Here is a 21,122-nt window from a genome sequence, read left to right as displayed (position 1 = left end):
ATCAGAGGTGTATCATCATCATCACTGGAGGGCAAAGGCCTCTGCCCTCCCAGGTCTCTCCAATTAACCCTATCCTTTGCCAGCTGCCTCCACCGCATGCCCGCAAACCACTTAATCACATCCGCCCACCTAACCTTCTGCCGCCCCCTGCAATGCATGCCTTCTCTTGGAATCCACTCCGTTACCTTTAAGGACGAGCGGATATCTAACCTTCGCATTACATGCCCTGCCCAAGCCCACTTCCTTCTCTTGATTTCGACTAGGACGTCGTTAACCCGCGTTTGTTCCCTCACCCACTCTGCCCGCTTCCGGTCTCTTAACGTTACAGCTACCATTTTTTTGCATAGGCAATACTAAAGAGATTTCAAATAGGGGAACCAAACTTAGGGGGCCCTGTTACCACTGTCAATGACAGCCTTTTGATACTTGCGAGAACTGGGACACTGACGAAAGCTGCATCCAATTACCGTTCTCAGTAAAAAAATCATTTTCTGGCTCCTCCTGGTTATATTCACGTTTGCCCAGCAGCAACAAACGCATTTATCACCGAAAAAAAAAAAACAAACTTAGAACGCTTTCCGCCAGTTGAATCTAACTCGTCACGTCCGTATTGAAAATGACTGGTTGCCACCCTTTCAAAGCGAACAGTGCAGGGCAGCCTCTGGTATAAAAAGTATAAAGCAGACTTACATCTGCTTTATACTTCCTTATGCTTGACCTCCTTGCACACTCGGTCTCCTATTCCAAATCTGACCTCCAGTATACATCGACACTCATTTCTGGGGGTGGTCCACACAAAACCACTTCAACCGAAGAGTGGCGTCCAGTGCACAAGCACTGCTCTACTATCTCTGCTCCTCTTCCCTTCTCCACATTCCACAATAGCCACCAGCTGGGTTGTTCCCATGGCAACCACCCTCACGTTCCGCACCTCTGCCTACATTAGAACCTCCCTTGTCCATGGTTGCCACCCTCCGGGTTCTTCCCTTGGAGGCCACCTACCAACTCTCACCTACAAGTGGAGAGAGCGATTTCCTTCCCTCCACCTGCCAGCCGTGGCAGATGGTTCCGGAGGCTTCACAGAACGCCAAACACCGGACAGTTTTTCCCCCGACAGAGGGCTTCTAATGCTAGTGTATTCATAAAGAGTTTGTCACAAACTCAAGGCACAGAGCAGCGGTAACAACGAAGAGGCGGTGAGGCGGACAGCTCCCGCTTCGCCAGACGCTGCCACGTTGCCTGACCCTATCTGGCATTGGGGAGCCATGCCATTCCACCGGTTTTGAGTCAGCATAGCAACACCCTATTGGCATTTTGCGCATGAGCACTGGCACCCCGCTGTTTCCCTATCCCCTTAACACATAGGCTCACCCTATTATAAAACTCTCTGCTATACGATGCTACAAATTGGAGGAGGGATATTTTGGCAATTGCTCGCTCAGATGGTCATATCGCAACAGGGTGCCCCAATGGAAGCCCATCTGAAGCCTGTCCGAATGAACCAGCGTGAATCCACCTGCATCCGAATTAATGACTTCCAAAGCCAAGGCTTACATGAACGTCGACAGGGACTATGTCCGTTACTGTATTAAACTGTCTCATTGTAATCGGCACTGCAAGCGCTGGCATACCCGGGTATGGCAAAGATTTGCAGCAGAGACCGCTCACAGATGACTGTGTTTAGAGTTTAATAGCCACTTAAGGCATCATACAAAGATCTAGAGTTCAACTCCATCAAAAACATACAGCTGATTCAAAACTGGCACTCTTCAGAGTGAGCAGACTTTGTGCTTAAACATGCAAACCTTCAGCGAGTGCACGCAAGGAGCAAGTGTAATCGTGACATGGCTGAAAACATAGGCGCCACACCCAACCTGGGCCAAAAGCTGCTTTAGAGAAACTCATAGCCTGGTTTTACAGCGACAGCTGTTATTAACTCAACCCTTGACTCTGTGATGCTGGCGGAGGCGTCCACGCAGCAAAGGAAAGGTGGCTTACACTGTGCTAGATGTGCGACGTTTGCTTTGCGATACCGTCTTCATTGCAAATGTAGCACGGTGCAACACCTCTCAGCTCTTGCATTATGCAGCATAGCATACACTTTTTCACATACACTACAGGTACGTTAGCAAATGCATGTTTCTCTACTTCATGCAGCTGCGTACACAGCCCACTGACCTGTGTGCGTGGCACAAGTAATGTGGTGCCAAAGGCCCTATCAGGTGTACCGCAAGTCAGTCCACAAAACGCGCGACGCAGCACTCACCTTCGAGCAGCTCGGCGGTGCAGCTCTGCTCGACGTACCAGAACCAGTCCCTGTTCTCGCTTGACTTGGGTATCTGCAAAGGGAGGGTCCACCACACAGCTCCAGCAAAGAATGAAAACAGAGGCCGGAGGTTGTGGGCGGGCACCTGCCCTTCACAAACATCATCATCGGCAACTGGGAAGCGACAGCACTCACTTCCCAGTTGGACCACTTGCACGCCAGGTGGATGCACAGGCAGGCCACCACCCGTGGCTTGTACTGCAGGCACATCATGGTCAGGTGCAAGCTGGAAGGGGGCGGAAACAAGCATTACCACCATGTGCAACCTGTTTTGCAGAACACACAAGCTGCTTCCCAACACAAGAGATACGGCAACAACGAGAGTAAGATCACGCTCAATTTGCACGAAGATAACTACCGCGGGCACAACGAAGCCGGCAGTTCCCACTGCCATGTTTACATAAGTCTCTCCCTCAAATTTAGAGCCACGCTGAGAGGCATACCGCAGTTTTTGAGCATTCGAGCTCAATGTTTCAGAATGCCATGTGCAATACCTGTTTCTAGGTAAGCCAAATGTTCAAGGTTTACATTGCACACCATCGAAAAAACTAACATGCAGTCCTCTAGTATCAATACCACACATGTGATAATCTATCGGTCATAACAGAATTGATTAAGATATCACCTGCTTATGCACTATACTATGGAAAAATAAAACATCCACAGCAATGCACCATCCTCTTAGCAACAAATGAAGCAATCAGATCTGCACATGTTGGGCAGTGTTTTCACAAGTATACACCTTTTCACCTTCTACAACTGGCTAGAGTGCGCATGCAATCTGGGCTGTGCCCCACACGCACCTAAGCTGTGAAATCCACCAGCCAGATCGCTGCTGCAACAGCCCAGTGCCAACACGGCTACACTGAGATGGGTAAATTTAGTAAAGGTGTATCACCGTCATCATCATCGCCAGCCTGACTACACCCACTGCAGGGCAAAGACCTCTCCCATGTCTCTCCAATTCACCCTGTCCTTTGCCAGCTGCACCCAACCTATGCTTGCAAACTTCCTAATCTCATCCGCCCCCCTAACCTTCTGCCGCTCCCTGCTACTCTTGCCTTCTCTTGGAATCCATTTCATTACCTTTAAGGACCAGAGGTTATCTTGCCTTCGCATTACATGCCCTGCCCAAGCCCATTTCTTCCTCTTGATTTTGATCAGGATGTCAATAACACGCGTTTGTTCCCTCACCCACTCTGCCCGCTTCCGGTCTCTTAACGTTACACCTATCATTATTAAGGCGAATTTAATGGCTCATACTCGCAGCCAAGGTCACATCCGCTGTAAAGCTGTCTTCCACAAATATTGCGGCAACTAATCAGGATAGGAGAAAACGAATGGCAGCTTCAGACAGAGGGGACAAAATGTAACCCCGACAGTTTAATGACTGTAGAGTGATTAGTTAATTAATTATAGCCAATTATAGCAAAAAAAAACAAAGAAAACAACCAAATGAGTCTACATAGCAACGGGAGAGGGTGATGTCACACCCGAGACTGTCACGGTAAAAGTGTGAGCGTTGGTGGCGCCACTTGCGCACGCGCAGGTGTGTGACACGTCTCACAGCTGTAGAGCGAGTCGGTTGCGCGCTACCTCCCTCCTAGTGTGTCGCCGTACAAATAGAGTCTCGCGGTGTGGGTAAACGCAAGCGTGCTGCTTCTCCTGCTACGCAGCGACGAAGACAACAGGCACGTGAACGGGTCCGTCGACGTCGGCTTAACGCGTCGCCTGGGACCAAGGCCAGAGAAGCAGAGCGCAGGCGCCAATGGCGCCTACTCGCATCACCCAGGACTAAGGCCGGTGGAACAGACCGCAAGTGCCAACAATGTCATCTAGATCGAAAGTGTGGCAAGGTAGAAGCCTTTGAGAGTGCTACTGGTATGGAACCTGCAAAGCTAGAATCGCAGTCGGCAAGGCCGAAGGCTTTCGCCTTGCTGCACACTTTAGGTTGGCAAAGTGCTCCCATAATTTTTTTCTTTCCATGGCTCGCTGTGTTGTCCTTAACTTAAGCCTAACCATTTACGTTAGCCTCCATGTTTCTGCCCCGTAGGTGAGTACCGGTAAGATACAGCTGTTGTACACTTTTCTCTTGAGGGATATTGGTAACCTGCTATTCATGACCTGAGAGAACCTGCCCTATGCGATCCACCCCATTCTTATCCTTCTAGTTATTTCCCTCTCATGATCCGAATCAGCCGTCACTACCTGCCCTAAGTAGACCTTTACCGCTTCCAGCACCTCGCTGCCAATTGTGAACTGCTGTTCCCTAGCTAGACTATTGAACATGCTCATCTTTAGACCCACCGTTCTGCTCTGTCTGTGTAACTCATTGATCATGATTTGCAGTTCATCTCGTGAGTGACTCAGCAAGGCAACGTCATCAGCGAATCACAGGTTATTTAGGTATTCTCTATTAATTCTTATCCCCAACTGTTCCCAATTCAGGCCTCGGAATACCTCCTGCAAACAGGCGGTAAATGGCATTGGCGAGATCGTGTCTCCTTGCCTGACACCCTTCCTTATTAGAATTTTATTGCTGACTTTATGGAGGACTATGGTAGCTGCACAGCTCCTATATATATCTCCCAGTCTTTTGACAAAGGCTCATCTACACCCTGATTCCGCAATGCCTGTATGACTGCTGAGGCTTCCACCGTGTCAAATGCCTTCTCGTAATCAATGAAGGCTATATACAGGGGTTTGTTATATTCTGCACATTTCTCTATCACCTGATTGATAGTGCGAATATGATCTATTGTGAAATATCCTCTACGAAAGCCTGCCTGATCCTTTGGTTGATTAAAGTCTAAGGTTGCCCTGACTCTATTAGCGATTACCTTAGTAGATACCTTGTAGGCAACGGACAGTAAGGAGGTGTATACGGGGCATGAAATATGGCCTGCAAAATTTGTGCACCCTGAGCCCAACCAAGAGTAGAGCCTTTGCAGATACAAGCTTGTGGCCTCCACGATTCACATGCAAGCACTCTCAAGTGAGCAGTGATTTCAAGCTTCGCGAGTTTGCGCAACCCATTGCCAGGTGGCGCCAGCTACTACCCAGTCAGGCAGAAAAAGAAAAATGCAGTACTGCACAGACAAGGACAGCAGACCAGTGCAATGCACAGCGCAATTACCTCGAGTAGCTTCCATGTAAGCAAACACATCTCAGGGCTTTCCAGTGTCCCTACAGCATGACATGCCTAGTTCTTGTTTGAGCAGAACTTGACTAACATTTTGCATCTGAAAACTAGTTCACTGGCATGGAAACAGCGCAGCAGACGGGACCAAGAAAGGAAGACACACACACCGGCGCTGTTTCCATGCAAAGAATGTACCAACTAGCCCGCCTTACTCCTTTGTTAGTTCACTGGCAATGTCATAGCAGGCACCATTGCTAACAGACCAGTTGTCTTCGAAATATGCAAAAAGTTCCCAGCAATTTCTTGACACTTTAAGCACCACACCAGATGGCTTCAAGTTTCAGCTAATTAAAAAAAAATTCCAGGCATCACTGCCCCCCTCCCCAATGGTATTTTCAGGCTTCAGAGTATCCATTCTTGCAGAAATTGAGATACTTGCCATTATTTAAAGAATAAGAGAATTATACTGCAATGTTAGCATGAAAACTGCAGTTAATGAAGTCTTGCAGCTAAAGTTTCAATCTAAATTGACTAACAACAATGTGGAAATGTAAAACATTCTTTCAGCTTTCCATTTGACCACAAAAAAAATAAACATTTGCACACTAGTATTTATTCTGCTGTACAAGACCTCGAGGTAGTGTGTGTCCACAGATGGGCAAAACAAAAATAAGGCAAAAAGAATTCAATGAAGAAGACCCTTCTCAACTACTTGGCTGGTCATAGGTTTCATACAGACACCTTTTGTAAGCTCTGGCAACTGAACATACAAAGACCTTTTTTCATCTTATTTCTTTTTCTTCCATTCAATTATTGCCATGCCCTTACTACACTACCTCCAACTTCCAAATCTTGAACACACTATTATCACAGGCACGTAAAGTAAGCAGCTGAAAGTGTGCAAATGTTGTGCAAATGTTTGCCCTTCATAGTGCTACAGTTGTGTAGGCAACCAGAAGCAGAAATACAATCAACACCCGAACTGTAGTCGTTTAGAAGCCTTGTCAAAAGTTCTGACGTACGTGGCAAAACGCCCTTTTTGCAAGCTGGACAAGGCTACAAAGGCCCACCACACAACAAGCACAACTGGGCATGCCAGAAATGACATACACAGCATGGCAGACACATGGCATGGCAGACACATGGCATGCCAGACATGGCACAAACCGGCAGTGTACCTGTTCGTAGCCATGAAATATGATGTCTGGGCCAAGTCTTTGCTGGCTGTAGATGACCACAGCAAGGAAAAAGAAGAGAGAAAAGAGACATGAGAACGCATACAGATTCGCATACACCATCATGCACTTCACATGAAAGTTGTCTACTGTAACAACTTGTGCGATAACAAAACTCCTAACAAGATCAGGTGCTACAATCCTTATACAACCATTCCCTATGCACATTCACTGGCTTTGACATTTACGAGGCAGGGCTTTCCTCAAGCGGCACCATACTTGGGTGGTTCGCAAGCCACAAAGGTGCAGTACAAATGGCTCTGAGTTCATGTGGTGCCAACATCGCCATGTAGAACCTGAGTAGCATTTTGCAAACGATACTACATTTCATGAAATGAACTTTGCATGTAAGGTCCCCAAAAACCCCTTCCACGGCAAGTTTCAAAATTTAGGATGCTAACTAAACCAAAATGTACATGTCCACACCCCAGATGCATTGAAATGCTAAGTATAACTTGAAACTTGCACAGCGCCACTCACGACAAATGTCAGAGCCAGCGAAACATAGCAAAAGGTGCAGGGATTTCGTACCAGAACTTCCCTAATGACAAACCTTTCCTTCACTGAGATGCTGCCTGGTCAAAAACCCGCAGCCTTACCAGTGGAACGCTTCCCCACAATCTGCTCTCGTTCCGTGCTGGTGACCCACAGCTAAAACTGCCGATTACCACAGCATAGAAGAGCCTAACCCGCATGACGTGCAAATGCAACGGGCAGGATGATCGCATTTCCAAAACGTCCTACATACTACAGGGGCAAAGGGAAGAGAATATACTAGTAAACAGAAATAGAAGGGTCAATATTCCCAATCTATTCATCCCCGTCAACTGCTTGCAGCTTACAGCACTCTCAAAACGTTACAGACAACCTGCTCTAGCCAAGTGTCATAGTAACTGCCGGCCACGGCCCCCCAAGCGATACAAAACCATCAAAAACGTAACAAATTGCTTTCTGAGCAATTTCTGACATCTGCTGTCCCAGACGCTGTCTATAAAAGGCACCAAGAGGGGATCCAGCAAAATGCGGTTATTATCAAGTGAAAGAACAACACAGGTCGCAATTGCTGAATCCGTACGAAGCACAGTGGAACCGCACTGCTCTAATTGCAGTGGGAAGATAGCCCTCCATTTGTAAAATACAAAGACCCGGCCTTCATACTCTCAAAATGCTAGTCTTGCTTATAAACTTGCATCCATATTGCGTTACCTTATTCCTACTTTTCACATCTACTGCTTAGAATGAAGTCCACAGCAGTGCATTAGAAACATTTGAAGATCTAAATAATTTGCGAACACAGCATCACATAACTTCCAGTTTATCAAGCAAGTTTTTACTTTCCAAAAGCATTTGTAGTTTAGACACCGGCAACAGAACTAGGCACAGCCTAAGAGAGTCGTGACCACAGTTAAATATGGATCTTGAGGACATGCTGAACCTATGAATGCCTGTGAAAAAACTTTTGTTTCTGGACTGGCTCATGAAAACCCTCTGGAAGCAATAGCTTACAAAATGCCATCGCAAGGAGTGGCTTTCAAAAACACTGCCACGCAGGACTTTTTTCAAAATCGAATGTAAATATGTAAGAAACTATTCTTGAGCGTGCTGCCTTCGTGAAAGAAATGTCACTATTCATAGCTCTGTATGCAATACAAGCAAAGTAACTCTCAGTAAAGTTTTTGAGCAAAGTACGGAGAAAAAAAGGAAAAAAAACTTTTTAACCACAATCTTAAAGGAGAAAATGCAACAGCATTTAGGCTGCCTGCTAATGGTGTCAACAATGAGTGCCTAATGTTCGTACAATTAAATTTTGTGTCATTTCGTCAATTTCAATTTCTTGCGTTTGCACCACAACTCAGCTACCATCCCCGGTCACTCCTCAACTGTATGCTGCCACAGCAGGTCTGAGATATGGCAGGATGGAGCACTAATCACATACACATTGTTGAAGATCATGACAAATTCTTTAATGTTGACAGTATGCATGCAGTTCAGCTATTTCTATGCAAATGTTTCTATCCAAGTCAATTTCAAATTTTGGGGTCTCTTGACCAATCATCATTTTAACTGCCGCTTGCCAAGATGGGCAAGTTTCTCACAAACCGGTCGCCACGCCAGTTGTGATGATGTCACAAGGTCTTGTGACCTCTCTCGAACAGAGTGGCCCATGAGGGCAGGCTATGATAACATCACGTCACCTGGCCTCTCTCAACCAATCAGGTAATTTTGTGACAGCGAAGCCAGGAATTTTTTGCGAGACAATAAACTAAATGCTATCCCACGAAAATATATTTAATAAATATTCCCTCCATTCCCAATAAGTCTTCATTACTCTCACAAATGTATATTTCACACTCTTATTACTATATTTCAGAGATTTGATGTAAGCTGGCATAATGTATGCCCGTCGGCTTACGCATATTTTGGCATGCATGTGTCCTTCAAAACCCTGCACCGAAAAAAACAAAACAAAGCTGTAACCAGAGCATGACAGCCACTGAAGTAACCGAGCAACACTCACAAATCTGCTAAAGACATCAGCATTTTATAGTTTTCCCGTGCATGAAACAACACTGCCCTCTTTGTTGCAGTCGGAGAAGCTTATTGCCAGTCAGAACGAACTGGCCAGGTCAAATCAGTGTCAGTACTCACCCCTGACTAGCTGGCAGAAGTTTACAACGTGGGTGTGAGGGTGCTCAATCCCAATGTCAAATCCTGAAACAATTTCAGCCCAACAAGAGATTAGCCCACAGACAGGACACGACAGGTTTTTATGGCAGGCAGCCTGGCATAAACATGGACACATGGAGAAGATAGAGACAGCCAAGATAGCTTCAGGAGCCATTATTTATCAGACTTTTAGTCCCTGCGATGTCATGTTTATGCGAAGCTGCTCCGGCAACACAAGCAAGCTGACGGCTTCAAAGGAACACTGAGGAGAAATTGAAGTTGGTTTGTGTCGATAGAATACCAGCTCCTGATCACAAAAACTCCACTCTAACTGAAAACAAAACTCTTGTAACGTAGAAAATAGCAAGAACCAAAATACAGGTATCGCCGCACACAGGCCAATCTCGCAAGTACAAGCGTGGTGACGTCATAGGACAAGAGATGCCACCTTGGAGGAAGTTTCCTTCCTACATGCAGCCGCAAATCTCTGAGGCTGACAATGGAGGGTTGCGCAGTTCAATATTGAAGTAAGTTTTGTTTTGAAACCAATAGCTCACTTTTATCACACAAGGAAGGCAGACAAAAGACAACCTGAATGTTGGAAACAAAGAAAACCGATGCTTGGCGGCACCACTGGCGGCCAGGAGAGTTTCGATTTGTTATAGCGCTTTGCGTGCACCGTGGTTTTGTTTTTGACGCGCCTCGATTTACAAGCGCCGAACAGCAGAGGAACTCCAAGTGCCACTTCAAGTGCTAGTTAACTTTTGGAGGAGCCTGTTAAGGCTGGTTAGATAGCCACAGTCATGAAAAACTATGATGGCACGATGGTCGGTGATCGTACAAGGCAGTTCGCAGTATAAAGAGCACTTGTGTCTTCGCACGCTCGCCCGGCGAAACATTCCCGGCTGTGTCAGTCAACTTCAAACTACTTAACAGAAATCGTTTATTAGGGACGGGAGACGAGGTACAAGGCAGTTGGGAAAATTGCTGATGGCCTAGCTTTGTTAGGCCAGGATATACATAGCGAAAGCGCGGAGACTTCTGCATTGGAAGAGTGCATTCACTAGATGAGCCTTTATTGATGATTATACCTTGAGGCGTCGCGGCGGAGTGATAAACATCTCCGCTTCAAACGCCAAAGGACCTGGTTCGATTTCAAACCTCGGCACAGGATTTTTTTTTTTAGTCAGTGAGTGGGCAGGGGGTTTCAGTGGCTCCCATAGATGCCGCCACCGAATACGTTGGTTAGCGGTTAAGCGGAGGCTCTGCTAAGGTGCGTTTATACTCCGGCGTAAAGAGCGCGTGCTGGACGGCGACGTCACGTCGGCCAAAGCGAGACCCTCTATACTCCAACTGCGCTTGACCGCCGACGCGTTCAGCGGCTTCGGCGCACTCTGACCGCACTGGCGGAGACTTGGAGCATGTCTCTATTTCGCGCCAAGTGCGCCAGCTAGCCGCCGCCGGACCGGCTCAATAGCTTCGGCAGTTGAACGGAGCTGTTCTTTTCGAGCTCTCGGCTAATTTAATCCATTCACAGTACACATCTGAAGGCACATACAGTGGGCGAGAGAGCCCGATCCAGTGGACCCGTTCGATCCAGCGGAAGCTGTTAAAACATCGTGCGTCGGTTTTAGTTTCAAGCCGCCAACTTTAAACGCGAGCACCCTTGAGCACCCATCTGTTTTTTGTGGCAAAAAAAAATAAATAAATAACCTGGCCCTTGCAACCGTGGGAGACCTCGACGCCACCTGCTGCACCGTGCAACCGCGCCCTTCAAGGAATCACAATCTGTTGGCCCCAACGCTCCGACGCGCCGACCTTGTCCTGGCCCTTTGCGACCTTGCACTGAGGTCATGATATTTAATTTTTTCAACAGCTGCTCACTGAGGAAAGGGGAAATGACCCACTGGCGCCTAACCTAACCATGCTCCCTCCAAAGCATTGTACACTCTGTGGGGCTGAGGTCGCTGAAATGCAGGCCGGAGTTTTTGCGAGAACTACATCGTCAGATTCGGGAACGGGATCCATCGTAACGCTGGCAAGACGCCGGTGCAAACGTAAACGAAGCGACGGCAGCGACCCCCGATAGATGCCTTCAACGTGCGGCGGCGGTAGCTTTCATTTCGGCAGCTGCTTGACTGCACCGCTAGCCACCAGAAATCACGGAGTCTGCGTTTATGTCACGTTTCACGTCACTCTCCGTCCTATGACATCATAAGATTTCGCCATGACGTCATAAGAGTTCTTGAGTTTGAATCGGAGCGGCGGGAATGACTTTTTCAACTTCGAATCCAAATTTCTTTGAAATAAATGCATCTTTCACTCCCGGACAAGCGGCAACATAGCTATGAAATGCCAAACTACCAGATTTTGCTAACAAAAAAAAATTTGATAGAGTTCTCCTCACTGTCCCTTTAATGACCAGTGCACACAATCAGTGGCTCACCTAATGTCTGCAGCATCATGTTCTCATGCAGGACCAGCTCCATTGCCTGCTCCTGATAAGCCTGAAAGATGGAAGCACAAAACACAAGAATGCAATGAAATGGATGGCTTCCCACTGCGGCCTGTGCAAGCTGCATGAATGGTATACATGTGCAACGAGAAAAATTCTTTCAAATGAGACATAAAACACATTTCAGCACTGCTCTCATAATTAGATTCATAGGACAAATAGTTCTAAGCAACTTCATCAGCAGTGATTGCGAGAAACAATACCATAGACAACAAGCTACCTACCGATCGCAAGTATTTACACGCTGTTGTAAGTGTAACCTCAATGGACTACACAATTATAATGCCACTGCACAAAATGCTGCAATGTGATTACCCCAAGTGTTAAATTTGGGAGTACAGAGCAGTGATAATTTGATAACACTGATGCAGCCCTAGGATAAACAAAAACAAATGGCATTAGATGTAGAACACTTCAAAAGAAGGTGACACTGCTATGTCACAGACCACAGTTGACACTGCTGACTAGTATGAGTTATTAATGGTACTAGAACCCTTTGATAAACATTTAATAACGTTCTAATTGCAGAACACATGCAAATGGCCACGCCTAACGCACGTTACAGATCTCATTGCACATCAACACTGCATCAAGAACTCGAATAATAAAATGCATCAAGTGTATTCCTGTTTTTTCCCCCCCCCTCTTTCCGTCATAATGTTATCGTTCATTTCAGTTTCACAAAAAAAAATGTGATAAAAAAAGACCCCGCTTCACCTCTGGATGTACCTTCAGACCTTAGCACCACCTGTTGGCCATTAACAATGAAACGAACTGTACAGCTCTCTTCCATCAAAGTATCTTTCACATGCACAGACAAAGCAATGTCAGTGCACATTAAAGAACCCCAGGTGGTCGAAATTATCCGGAGCCCTGCACTACGGTATCTCCGTGCATCCTCCATCCATACAGGGAAACCCTGATCAGCCTCTTCTTGCAAGCACTATAAGAACTATCCTGGCTAGCTCTCCAAAGCTTCATCGACTACCCTACGCAAGTCACCTTCACCGCAGGAAAAAATAAAGGGAGGCATGTTACTCCACGCTTGTTTTGTGGCCGAGTGGTCCAAGGCACAAGAAAACGACAGCGGGTCGTCACCAAAAACAGTGTACTTAATCAAGCTCATGAAAAATGTATCATGTAATATCGTAAAATTCCAAGCAGGCGCCCTCAACCCCGCAAGTCGAAATTACAGGCAAGGTGGGAGGGGGCTATATCAGAACGGCGCTGAAATTCAAGATGGCGGCGACAGTTTCCCGGCAGAAAAAAGCGCAGTGCACATGGACTTAAAACATCCTGCCGTTCTTCCCTGCGCGAAGAACTCGAAGAGCACATCGTCCACGTATTCACTAAACGCTGACGCGCCGTTACTAAACTTTCTTCTAAGTGTTGCTTTCCCGTAGCTTTGCTGTAGCAACTTCTTGAAATTCTTGTCCCTTTCCCATATCAGTTTCCGGTCGAACTTGGTCTTAAGATGTTTGCTGAACATTCATTCCGTTTTCCCAATGCCATTGTATGACCTCAAGTTTCTGCGCCACCGTGTACAAATGCATTGCAGACTTGGCAACGCCAAAACAAGACAAACGGCGCGTAACGGGCATGCGAATGGCTTGAAAAGCAGGATTGGATTGGATTGAATTCTTGGACTGGATGGGGCAGGCCAGTGTTGCCTGGGTGCAGAGCAGGCGGGTGGGGGGGGGGGGGGGGTGGGGGGGGGGGGGACTTTCCGGGAACGGCACGGTAATGTGAAATTAACAGTGAAGTTAGGGGGGGGGGGGGCTCATGCATGGGCGGGGGGCGCTTGTTCGGAATTTTACGGTAAGCCTGCAGGCAAATCCTTCTTATATATCGCTCAATAAAGAATGCATTATTTTTTTATCGTGAATGTAGGCAGCATAAACAAGAGTGCTAGCTTTGACAATGTTGCACCTGATGTAAGAAACCCAGTATTGCACTCTAGCTTGACAGTGAACTGGCTTGCTTCAAATACAGGAACTACTTAAAAGGTCATGAGGTGTGGGATAAACGTGAACCCCATTTCCTCCACCAGCCAGTGGCGAGCGTGTGAACCCCACAAGAACCGCGCGAGCCATCCGGGAGCGGAGGAGGACACACCTGCTTCTCCGCCCGTTCCTGGATGCCGTTGCGACACCGCGGGGGCGCTCAGGCTGCTCACGTAAGGGGAAAGGAGGCATACACTGCTCAGGGGAAAGCGAACTATTGCCACCCTGAGCTTTACTCGGCAGGCATTAAAAGGCGCCAATTACGTGGGAAAGGGACTCTGCTGCCACTAATAAATAATGTCTAAAGTGCTCTGCCTCTCCCTACTTCGCCCGAACCCTCCGTGGCTAAAACTGGTTGCTCCACAGGTTGGGGGACACGGGTTGTGTACAATTGACGCCTGTGTGTGTGACTGGTACGGAGACTTGTCTTCCCCGCCAGCTGAGCACAGTGTGAGCCCCATAGAGGGAAAACTACAGACGGTTTAAATCAATTACTGTGTTTTAATGACACAGGATTGAACAGTGTACACACGACGAGGACACAAGGAGAGAAACGACGAAACATGGCACTAGCGTCTTGTCGTTTCTCTCTGTGCGCTGTTCAATCCTGCTATGCAAAACCAATATGCACAAACTGCCACGTTACTAATGACACAAACGGCTGCTTTCTTTGAAAACGGAGCTTCAAACAAACGGGACAGGGAAAAAAAAAATATGCGTATCGCCCCCACAAGACGTTTAGGCTGCAAAGTCAAGTACTTTTTTGTTGGCAGACTCCCGATATGGCACCACTATCCACTTCAATCACAAAGTCCTTAATTCTCTCAACAGAACTGTCCACGCTATAAGCCTATATTGAGTAGAGGGAGAAAAAGATTCCACTTTCAACTGCAAAGTTCTCGTGAATATCAACAGAGCCATGAAAGGACAAACAAAGCTAGATGGAGCCGTCCTCAGTGTCCCTCTGATGCCAGACTTCAGGCATCAGACAGATGAGGCAGACTTCTGGTCAACTTCTGGTCAACACAAAGGAGGGCTCTTGTGATTCGCCCCGAAAAGAGGATCTCATCCCCTCACACTGCCAGGACAAAGGAAGAAAGAGAAAGGGGCAAGACCTACCTCGCTGGTGGGATTGAGAGGCGGGGCGTCCCTGTGCAGGCACATGTGAGCCACCTTGATGACGTGCTCCAGCTTGCGCGGCTGCTCTTCCACCTTGGCGGCCAGGAACAGCGCGCACGCTGCTATGGACTGCACACGCGCACGCAGCAACGGGCATCGCGCGCAAAAAGAAAGAAGAGAAGAAAACAATGCAAGGTAAGAATGCGGTACTGTCGATGTGACCACAGGGGATCAAAGTAACGATCGTTTGCTGACAGTGGCTTAACTATCCACACAGCACAGAGCTTTCCATGAAGGGTAAGTAAAACTTACCAGTGTCACGCTTCGGTGGCGACACAACACAACACAACTCAAAGGCACATGGCTTCCACGCTGCCCAGCAATTCTGACTCATCCGTCCCTCCCCATGCCGTCCCGTGCCTAAACCTCTCAGGTGTTCATTCTCGCAATTGCCATGTACACTAGCCCCCCTCCCGTGGCACTCCTCGCAATTAGGCCTGCTGTAGCAAACACCTTTGGCATCATACACTCTAGCTACCACCAGAAATCACAGTACCGGACACACAAAGAGGAAAGAACAAGATGCAAGAGAGAGAGAAACATGTTCCTCCCTCTCGTCTTGCGCCCCCAAGGCTGTGTAAACTGGACTGTTTCTTCCAAGAAAGCCTGCACGACATGACGCGAACACAAGGAAGAAACGCGGGACAAGACGCTTGCCTCAGGTCAGTAGCACCTTGTCCCATGCTTCCCCCTTGCACTCGTCTCGTGTCCCAAGAGTTTATTGCCCAGAAACACGCAGCGACGTGATCAGCAAACAAGTTTTAGTCCTCACCATATTTCACCACCAACTAGCCCAAACTGCTACCCCAGTGAATTTCACTACCCGCATCCAGTAAAGTGAGTTACATGCTTTTCCGCTGCTGGCATGCCGCTTAGCACAGGGGCTGCTGTGTACTATGTCAGTGCTTTTGGTGGAAGAAGTGATCCTTGCTTTCTAAATATCTTCTGCCAAAAATTATGTCAAGACAAATGGCAGGGTTTAAAACTGCTTCAAATTACACAAAGATGGGCGACTGTAAACGATCACCGTGAGAAGAGAGCACATTTTTCATTTAAAAGGACGTGAAGACAGAGCAAAACGGGGGCTGTGTCAACACCAGGAAAACCTAACAGCATGGCGGTGCATCATTTGTGTTTTATCAAGGATGGCAAACCTAGTATTCGAATGCTATATGCAAAAAGAAACGTGGGGACACATCCCTGCTGTGTCCTCACCTTGGCCCCTTAACCCATTCCCTTCCAAATGTGGCGATTCGTCATCGTCGCTTTAAATACGCATCAGCAAATGGCACTAGATTCATGGCTACTAATTTCTAGATAGCAGTTTTCATGCCAGCTCACACTAGTTGCTCACCAGTTTCAAAAATATATTGCAGGAAAAAAAGATCATTTTCTCGTTGCTTTTTTTGAACGTGACCACGAAAAAGACCAGTTTCAGGGGCACTGAAATTCATTTGCTGCTTTTTGGCAGTGAGGGGGATGCAGCCTTCAAACACCCTAAACTTTTAGATAACAGTGAATGCAGCGAGTGCGAGTTGATCTACAAGGCGAGGATTACTACTTGGACTCAAGAGCCTGGAACTTCAGACGTAGCTTGAGTCTGGGCTTGGAAACTCGAAAGTGTTGGAAATATTCGTCAATGTGATATATTTGGTGTGACCAAAAAAGAATGTGCTAGACCAACGGCTCATTGAAAAGATCATTCGTGTGGCCATATTGCCCCGATACAAGAGCACAGGATATCAGCTGCAACTCCATCGAAAACAGCATGCCATAACTGCCCGCTCCCAACATTCACAACCACCGCACTCATGACGCTGCCAGAACTCACGCGCGTCATTCGCACAGGTGGAAAGAAGAATAACTTACATTTCTGTGAAACTTGGTGAATGAGTGATAGTAGTAGAATCGATGCATGTAGACAATGGCAGTGTTGATGCAGAGCTGCGTACTGTGTGGGGGGCAGTCAAGGAGGCAACCAACAAGGCACGACCAAACCAAACGACACAGTTCCCTCCAAAAATAAACACGTGCAACACAAGGAAGCATTTAGTGGAATGCCCGGCTAAGCTCAGGTTACTCCACATTGGAATAAACTTCACCAAGGTCTATCGCACACAGGCACTCCTAGGATAGTTGTTTACTGTTTTGTGGAGAAGGTGGTAATGGTAAGACATAAAGCACTACAGCTAAATAAATAAGCATAAAATCTCGGCCTTTCACACAAATAAAAAAAAAACAGAACAGGCCAGATGCGATGTGTCTCCTGTTTTACATAGGTTGCGCTACAATTTTAAAACCACAACCTCAGCTTTGTGGTAGTATTGTGACCCTTAAAAAAATATTAGACGCGGCATCTAACGGAGTCGACGGTCGCGGCTTCTTCATTTTTCACTCAGTACTGCCCTTCTCAAGCTTGTGTGGTCACTGCCTTCATTTATTTTAAATACATAAACCAATGCGTAAAGCAGCAAGTTGAAAGCATTAACGCCCCCTGGGTGCTTCAACAATCAACTATTCAGAGGACAAGACAGTCTGTGTGCCTCATTACAGACACGGGCAGTACAGTGATGAGAAGGCAGTTAAATACGTGGTTTTTACCAATGATGAAGCCGCCACGGTGGCTGAGTGCTTATGGAGCTCGGCTGCCAGCCCGAATGATGCAGGTGCGACACCGGCTGTCGAATTTCGATGGAGGCAAAATTCTAGAGGCCCGTGTACTGTGTGATGTCAGTGCACATTAAGAACCCCAGCTGGTCGAAATTTCCGGAGCCCTTCACTATGGCGTCTCTCATAGCCTGAGTCGCTTTGGGACGTTAAGCCCCCATAAACCATAAGCCTTTACAATGATGACATCACAGACAGAGATCAAGCACAATGCAACTCACTCCTTTAGGCACATCAGAGTAACTACATAAAGTGATGCTTAACACCATGCCGGCATCAGACAAACATCACACCTCCCCAAGAAAGCGAGCTGCCTGTACAGATGTATTTGACACCTTCGCCGAGTTCACCGGTTCATAGACAAGGCTTCGAAGCTTACACAGCAGCCAAACGGGCGCAAAATTTGATATATTGAAACGATGCAGTTCAGATATTTTTTGCATAGCAATCACCAGCAGCTGCTTGTGTTATCCTACGCACTGCCGAAGCCAGAACATGCAGCTGATGTCGCAGCACCAATAAGGTGACGCGGCAAAAATCGTAGCATGCAACGCGGCAGCCAGGGGAGGACAAGAGTTTCTGAGCCTTAACCATTGGGCTGTTTGAACACTGCAGTTGCCGGAGCTATTCTCGTAAGCTCAATTTGCGAACGTTGAGCACGCAACTGTTAGCAACATTGAAAAAAAAAAAAAAGTAGGGCACGAAAGACAGTAATCTAAACGCAGTACCCGTTCATTTTGGCTCAACTATTTCGAACCGCGCTGTTGCAGCAACATGCAAGCGGGCAGACCCGAACTGAAGCAGGAACAGGAATGAATGGACCGCCCAAACCTGTCAGGGCCGGCACTGAGAAAACCAAGCAAGCCCGGCACACATCGCCCAAGCGTCGCTCGAAAACGCAGCGCATGCGAAGCATTCCGCTGCGCGCGATACGAGCGACTAAGAAAAACTGACGACGCAATCAAAGCCACGGCAAATTCTACCCGCACCGATCGCCAGCGAGGGTTCCCTTCACAAGCGCAGGAAGCCAGGTGCGACCTGCAAGTTTACTAACACGTCGCTCACCACGTGGGTAATCCCCCATCGTTACAAGCGCATCTTTTTTTTTTCCTTTTCCTTGTTTCTTTCATGCGGTCACGGCGAGACTGCGGGAGCGGCTCATGCAGACACGCCGCTACAAAAACAAGAAAATGACCCCCAGTGCAATGGCTCACGTGCTTGGTCGAGCTGCGTAGTAGTCCGGTCGACCTGAAGCCGTGTCGAGAAGCGCTACTCGGCTCGGGTACGGCACACATTGCACAACACTGCTAAGCGCACATTCCGTGAACGCCGCCGCGTCGATGGAAAGTCTCGGAGGCCGCGAAAAGCGGCGAACACGCCGGGGAAACACGGCGGCGTTATCTGCGTCGCGACACACGAAGGACCTTGGGAGCTTCGACAAGAGGTGCAACAACACGCAGATGCGCCCGCAAATGGTGCCCACTGGTCGCTGCCAGCGACAGCGGGGTAGCGGGAATATCGGGGCACCCGCTATCGTCGAAAAAAACGGCGATCCCGGCCCGAAATAAGGGAGACGATGCGATTCAAACGGCGACACAAGGGCTAAGCCTAAACATGTAAGCTACGCACAACACCCTCACCGGGCCCAAGGATACACTTGCAGGCGTTGTCCCATATCCTGGATCAAATTGGCGGCTTGCTGGCGATATGAGAGCTCCTTGTCCGCGTCCAAACCACATTTTCGGCTCGGTGTGCAGGCCAATTGGTCTTTGGTAAAATACCATCTTTCTCCTGCCGCCATTGACCCTGCATCGAGCACGGATTCACTGCTGTCAACCCCGCATAAACGAAGTCCAATAAGCTGTCGTAACAAGCAAGTTAACACCGCTTAAAAACAAAAAATGTTATAGTATTGCATATTCTGGAGAAACAGTATAATTACTCCGAAAACAATCAATAAGTTTCAAGGCTTACTTGCTCGTGCGGCGGCGAGGCGGCAGCTGAAGGAAGATGATATGTAGCGGGAAGTTTGACAGCTGGTCGTGGGGATAAAGTCCCGTCAAGAGCAATCCGTCTGGCACGGGACGCTTTGCGAAAGACGTCCCCCTGCGGGGCTCCCTCTCCCTTGGAGCACCCCTAAAGTCTTAACAATGCTTAAAAACAAGAAAGGTTATATTAATGCATACTCTGGAGGAAGAGTATGATTACTCTGAAAACAATAAGTTTCGAGGCTCACTTACTCGTGCAGCGGCGAGGGGGCAGCTGAAGGAAGATGATACGTAGCGTGAAGTTTGACAGCTGTTCGTGGGGATAAAGTCCCGTCAAGAGCAATCCGTCTGGCACGGGACGCTTTGCGAAAGACGTCCCCCTGCGGGGCTCCCTCTCCCTTGGAGGACCCCTAGGGTCTGACTGAGGTAGCGGAGAGGGTCCCGTTGAGAAAACTCGTCTTACCGCGTAGAAAAGAAAAAAAAATATGAGCTACGTGGGTTTACAACGTTATTCGCTGGGAGAAAAATCGCACAGATGCTCAGCTCAAACTCTCTACTGTCGTAGACGGTGAACTGGGACTCCCTACGGGGTCAGAGCGGACATATATAGGCATCTTCTTCCTGGAGGTGTGTGAGTCACCCCTGAACACCGTATCACTGCGCTAACATCAAAAGTCCCCATATGCTTTGTTCATCATCCTACCAATTAAAAAAAATGTCTTGGCCAACATTTATGTGCCTTTATTTTTTATTACAAGTGCTTTAATTAAAGGTATCGCTAGAAATCGGCGTCGTGGGAGCATCGGACTACTTTATCCTGCGTAGGACGAGGCACAACAGTACCAACTTCAAAAACGTTACTACATTTCCAACTTGCACTATGTACCGTGTGTGTGTGTGTGGGGGGGGGGGGGGGGGGTGACACTGCGTGAAGTGAGCCATACTCGTCGAAGGAAGCACAAAGTGAACAATGGAGGGACAATGCTTCAGGCAGCATGCTAAGCTTCCCTGCGGGAAGCGGGAAATTCCTTGCTCATTTACCGTTTCTAAGAAACCCATCTACACTCTGTCTACCCCTTCAAGTGAGTCATACGCTTGGACAGATACACAAAATACCTTATTGCAACACAAAGTGAACAATGGAGGGGCAGTGCCTCAAGCAGCATGCTAAGCCTCCCTAAGGGAAGCTTCCCCTCCCTTGTTCATTTCCTGTTTCTAAGAAGCCAATCTACAAGCCCATTCTACCACTTCTCAAGAAGACGCCGATGGGCGCGGCCAGGCAAAGGGCTACTGGTGCTCGTTAGAGTCACTAAATAAATAATAAATAAATTTTATTTAGTGTCTGTAGTGCTCGTAGTGCAGGAAAGAGTTGATAAGTTCCCTCACGTTCTACCAACAGC

The 21,122-nt window shown here is 47.7% G+C and overlaps 1 protein-coding gene across 1 annotated transcript in view; it reads right to left on the bottom strand.

Moving 5' to 3' along the window:
* The window catches only part of LOC144104726 (uncharacterized), a 30,713-nt gene extending 11,157 nt beyond the window's left edge, over positions 1-19,556 (bottom strand). The window contains exons 1-8 of the mRNA XM_077637884.1: positions 19,390-19,556; positions 16,937-17,018; positions 15,008-15,136; positions 11,817-11,877; positions 9,353-9,415; positions 6,647-6,692; positions 2,462-2,552; positions 2,267-2,339 (exon numbers count right to left, since the gene is read on the bottom strand). Of these exons, the coding sequence (XP_077494010.1) occupies positions 2,267-2,339; positions 2,462-2,552; positions 6,647-6,692; positions 9,353-9,415; positions 11,817-11,877; positions 15,008-15,136; positions 16,937-17,018; positions 19,390-19,535 (691 nt within the window). The 5' untranslated portion in view covers positions 19,536-19,556. The remainder of the gene's footprint in view (positions 1-2,266; positions 2,340-2,461; positions 2,553-6,646; positions 6,693-9,352; positions 9,416-11,816; positions 11,878-15,007; positions 15,137-16,936; positions 17,019-19,389) is intronic.
* Between the last annotated feature and the right edge of the window lie 1,566 nt (positions 19,557-21,122).

The sequence above is a fragment of the Amblyomma americanum genome, chromosome 9, assembly GCF_052857255.1.
Source record: "Amblyomma americanum isolate KBUSLIRL-KWMA chromosome 9, ASM5285725v1, whole genome shotgun sequence".
Classification (NCBI taxonomy): Eukaryota; Metazoa; Arthropoda; class Arachnida; order Ixodida; family Ixodidae; genus Amblyomma; species Amblyomma americanum.
This window is presented reverse-complemented; position numbering and strand designations above follow the sequence as displayed.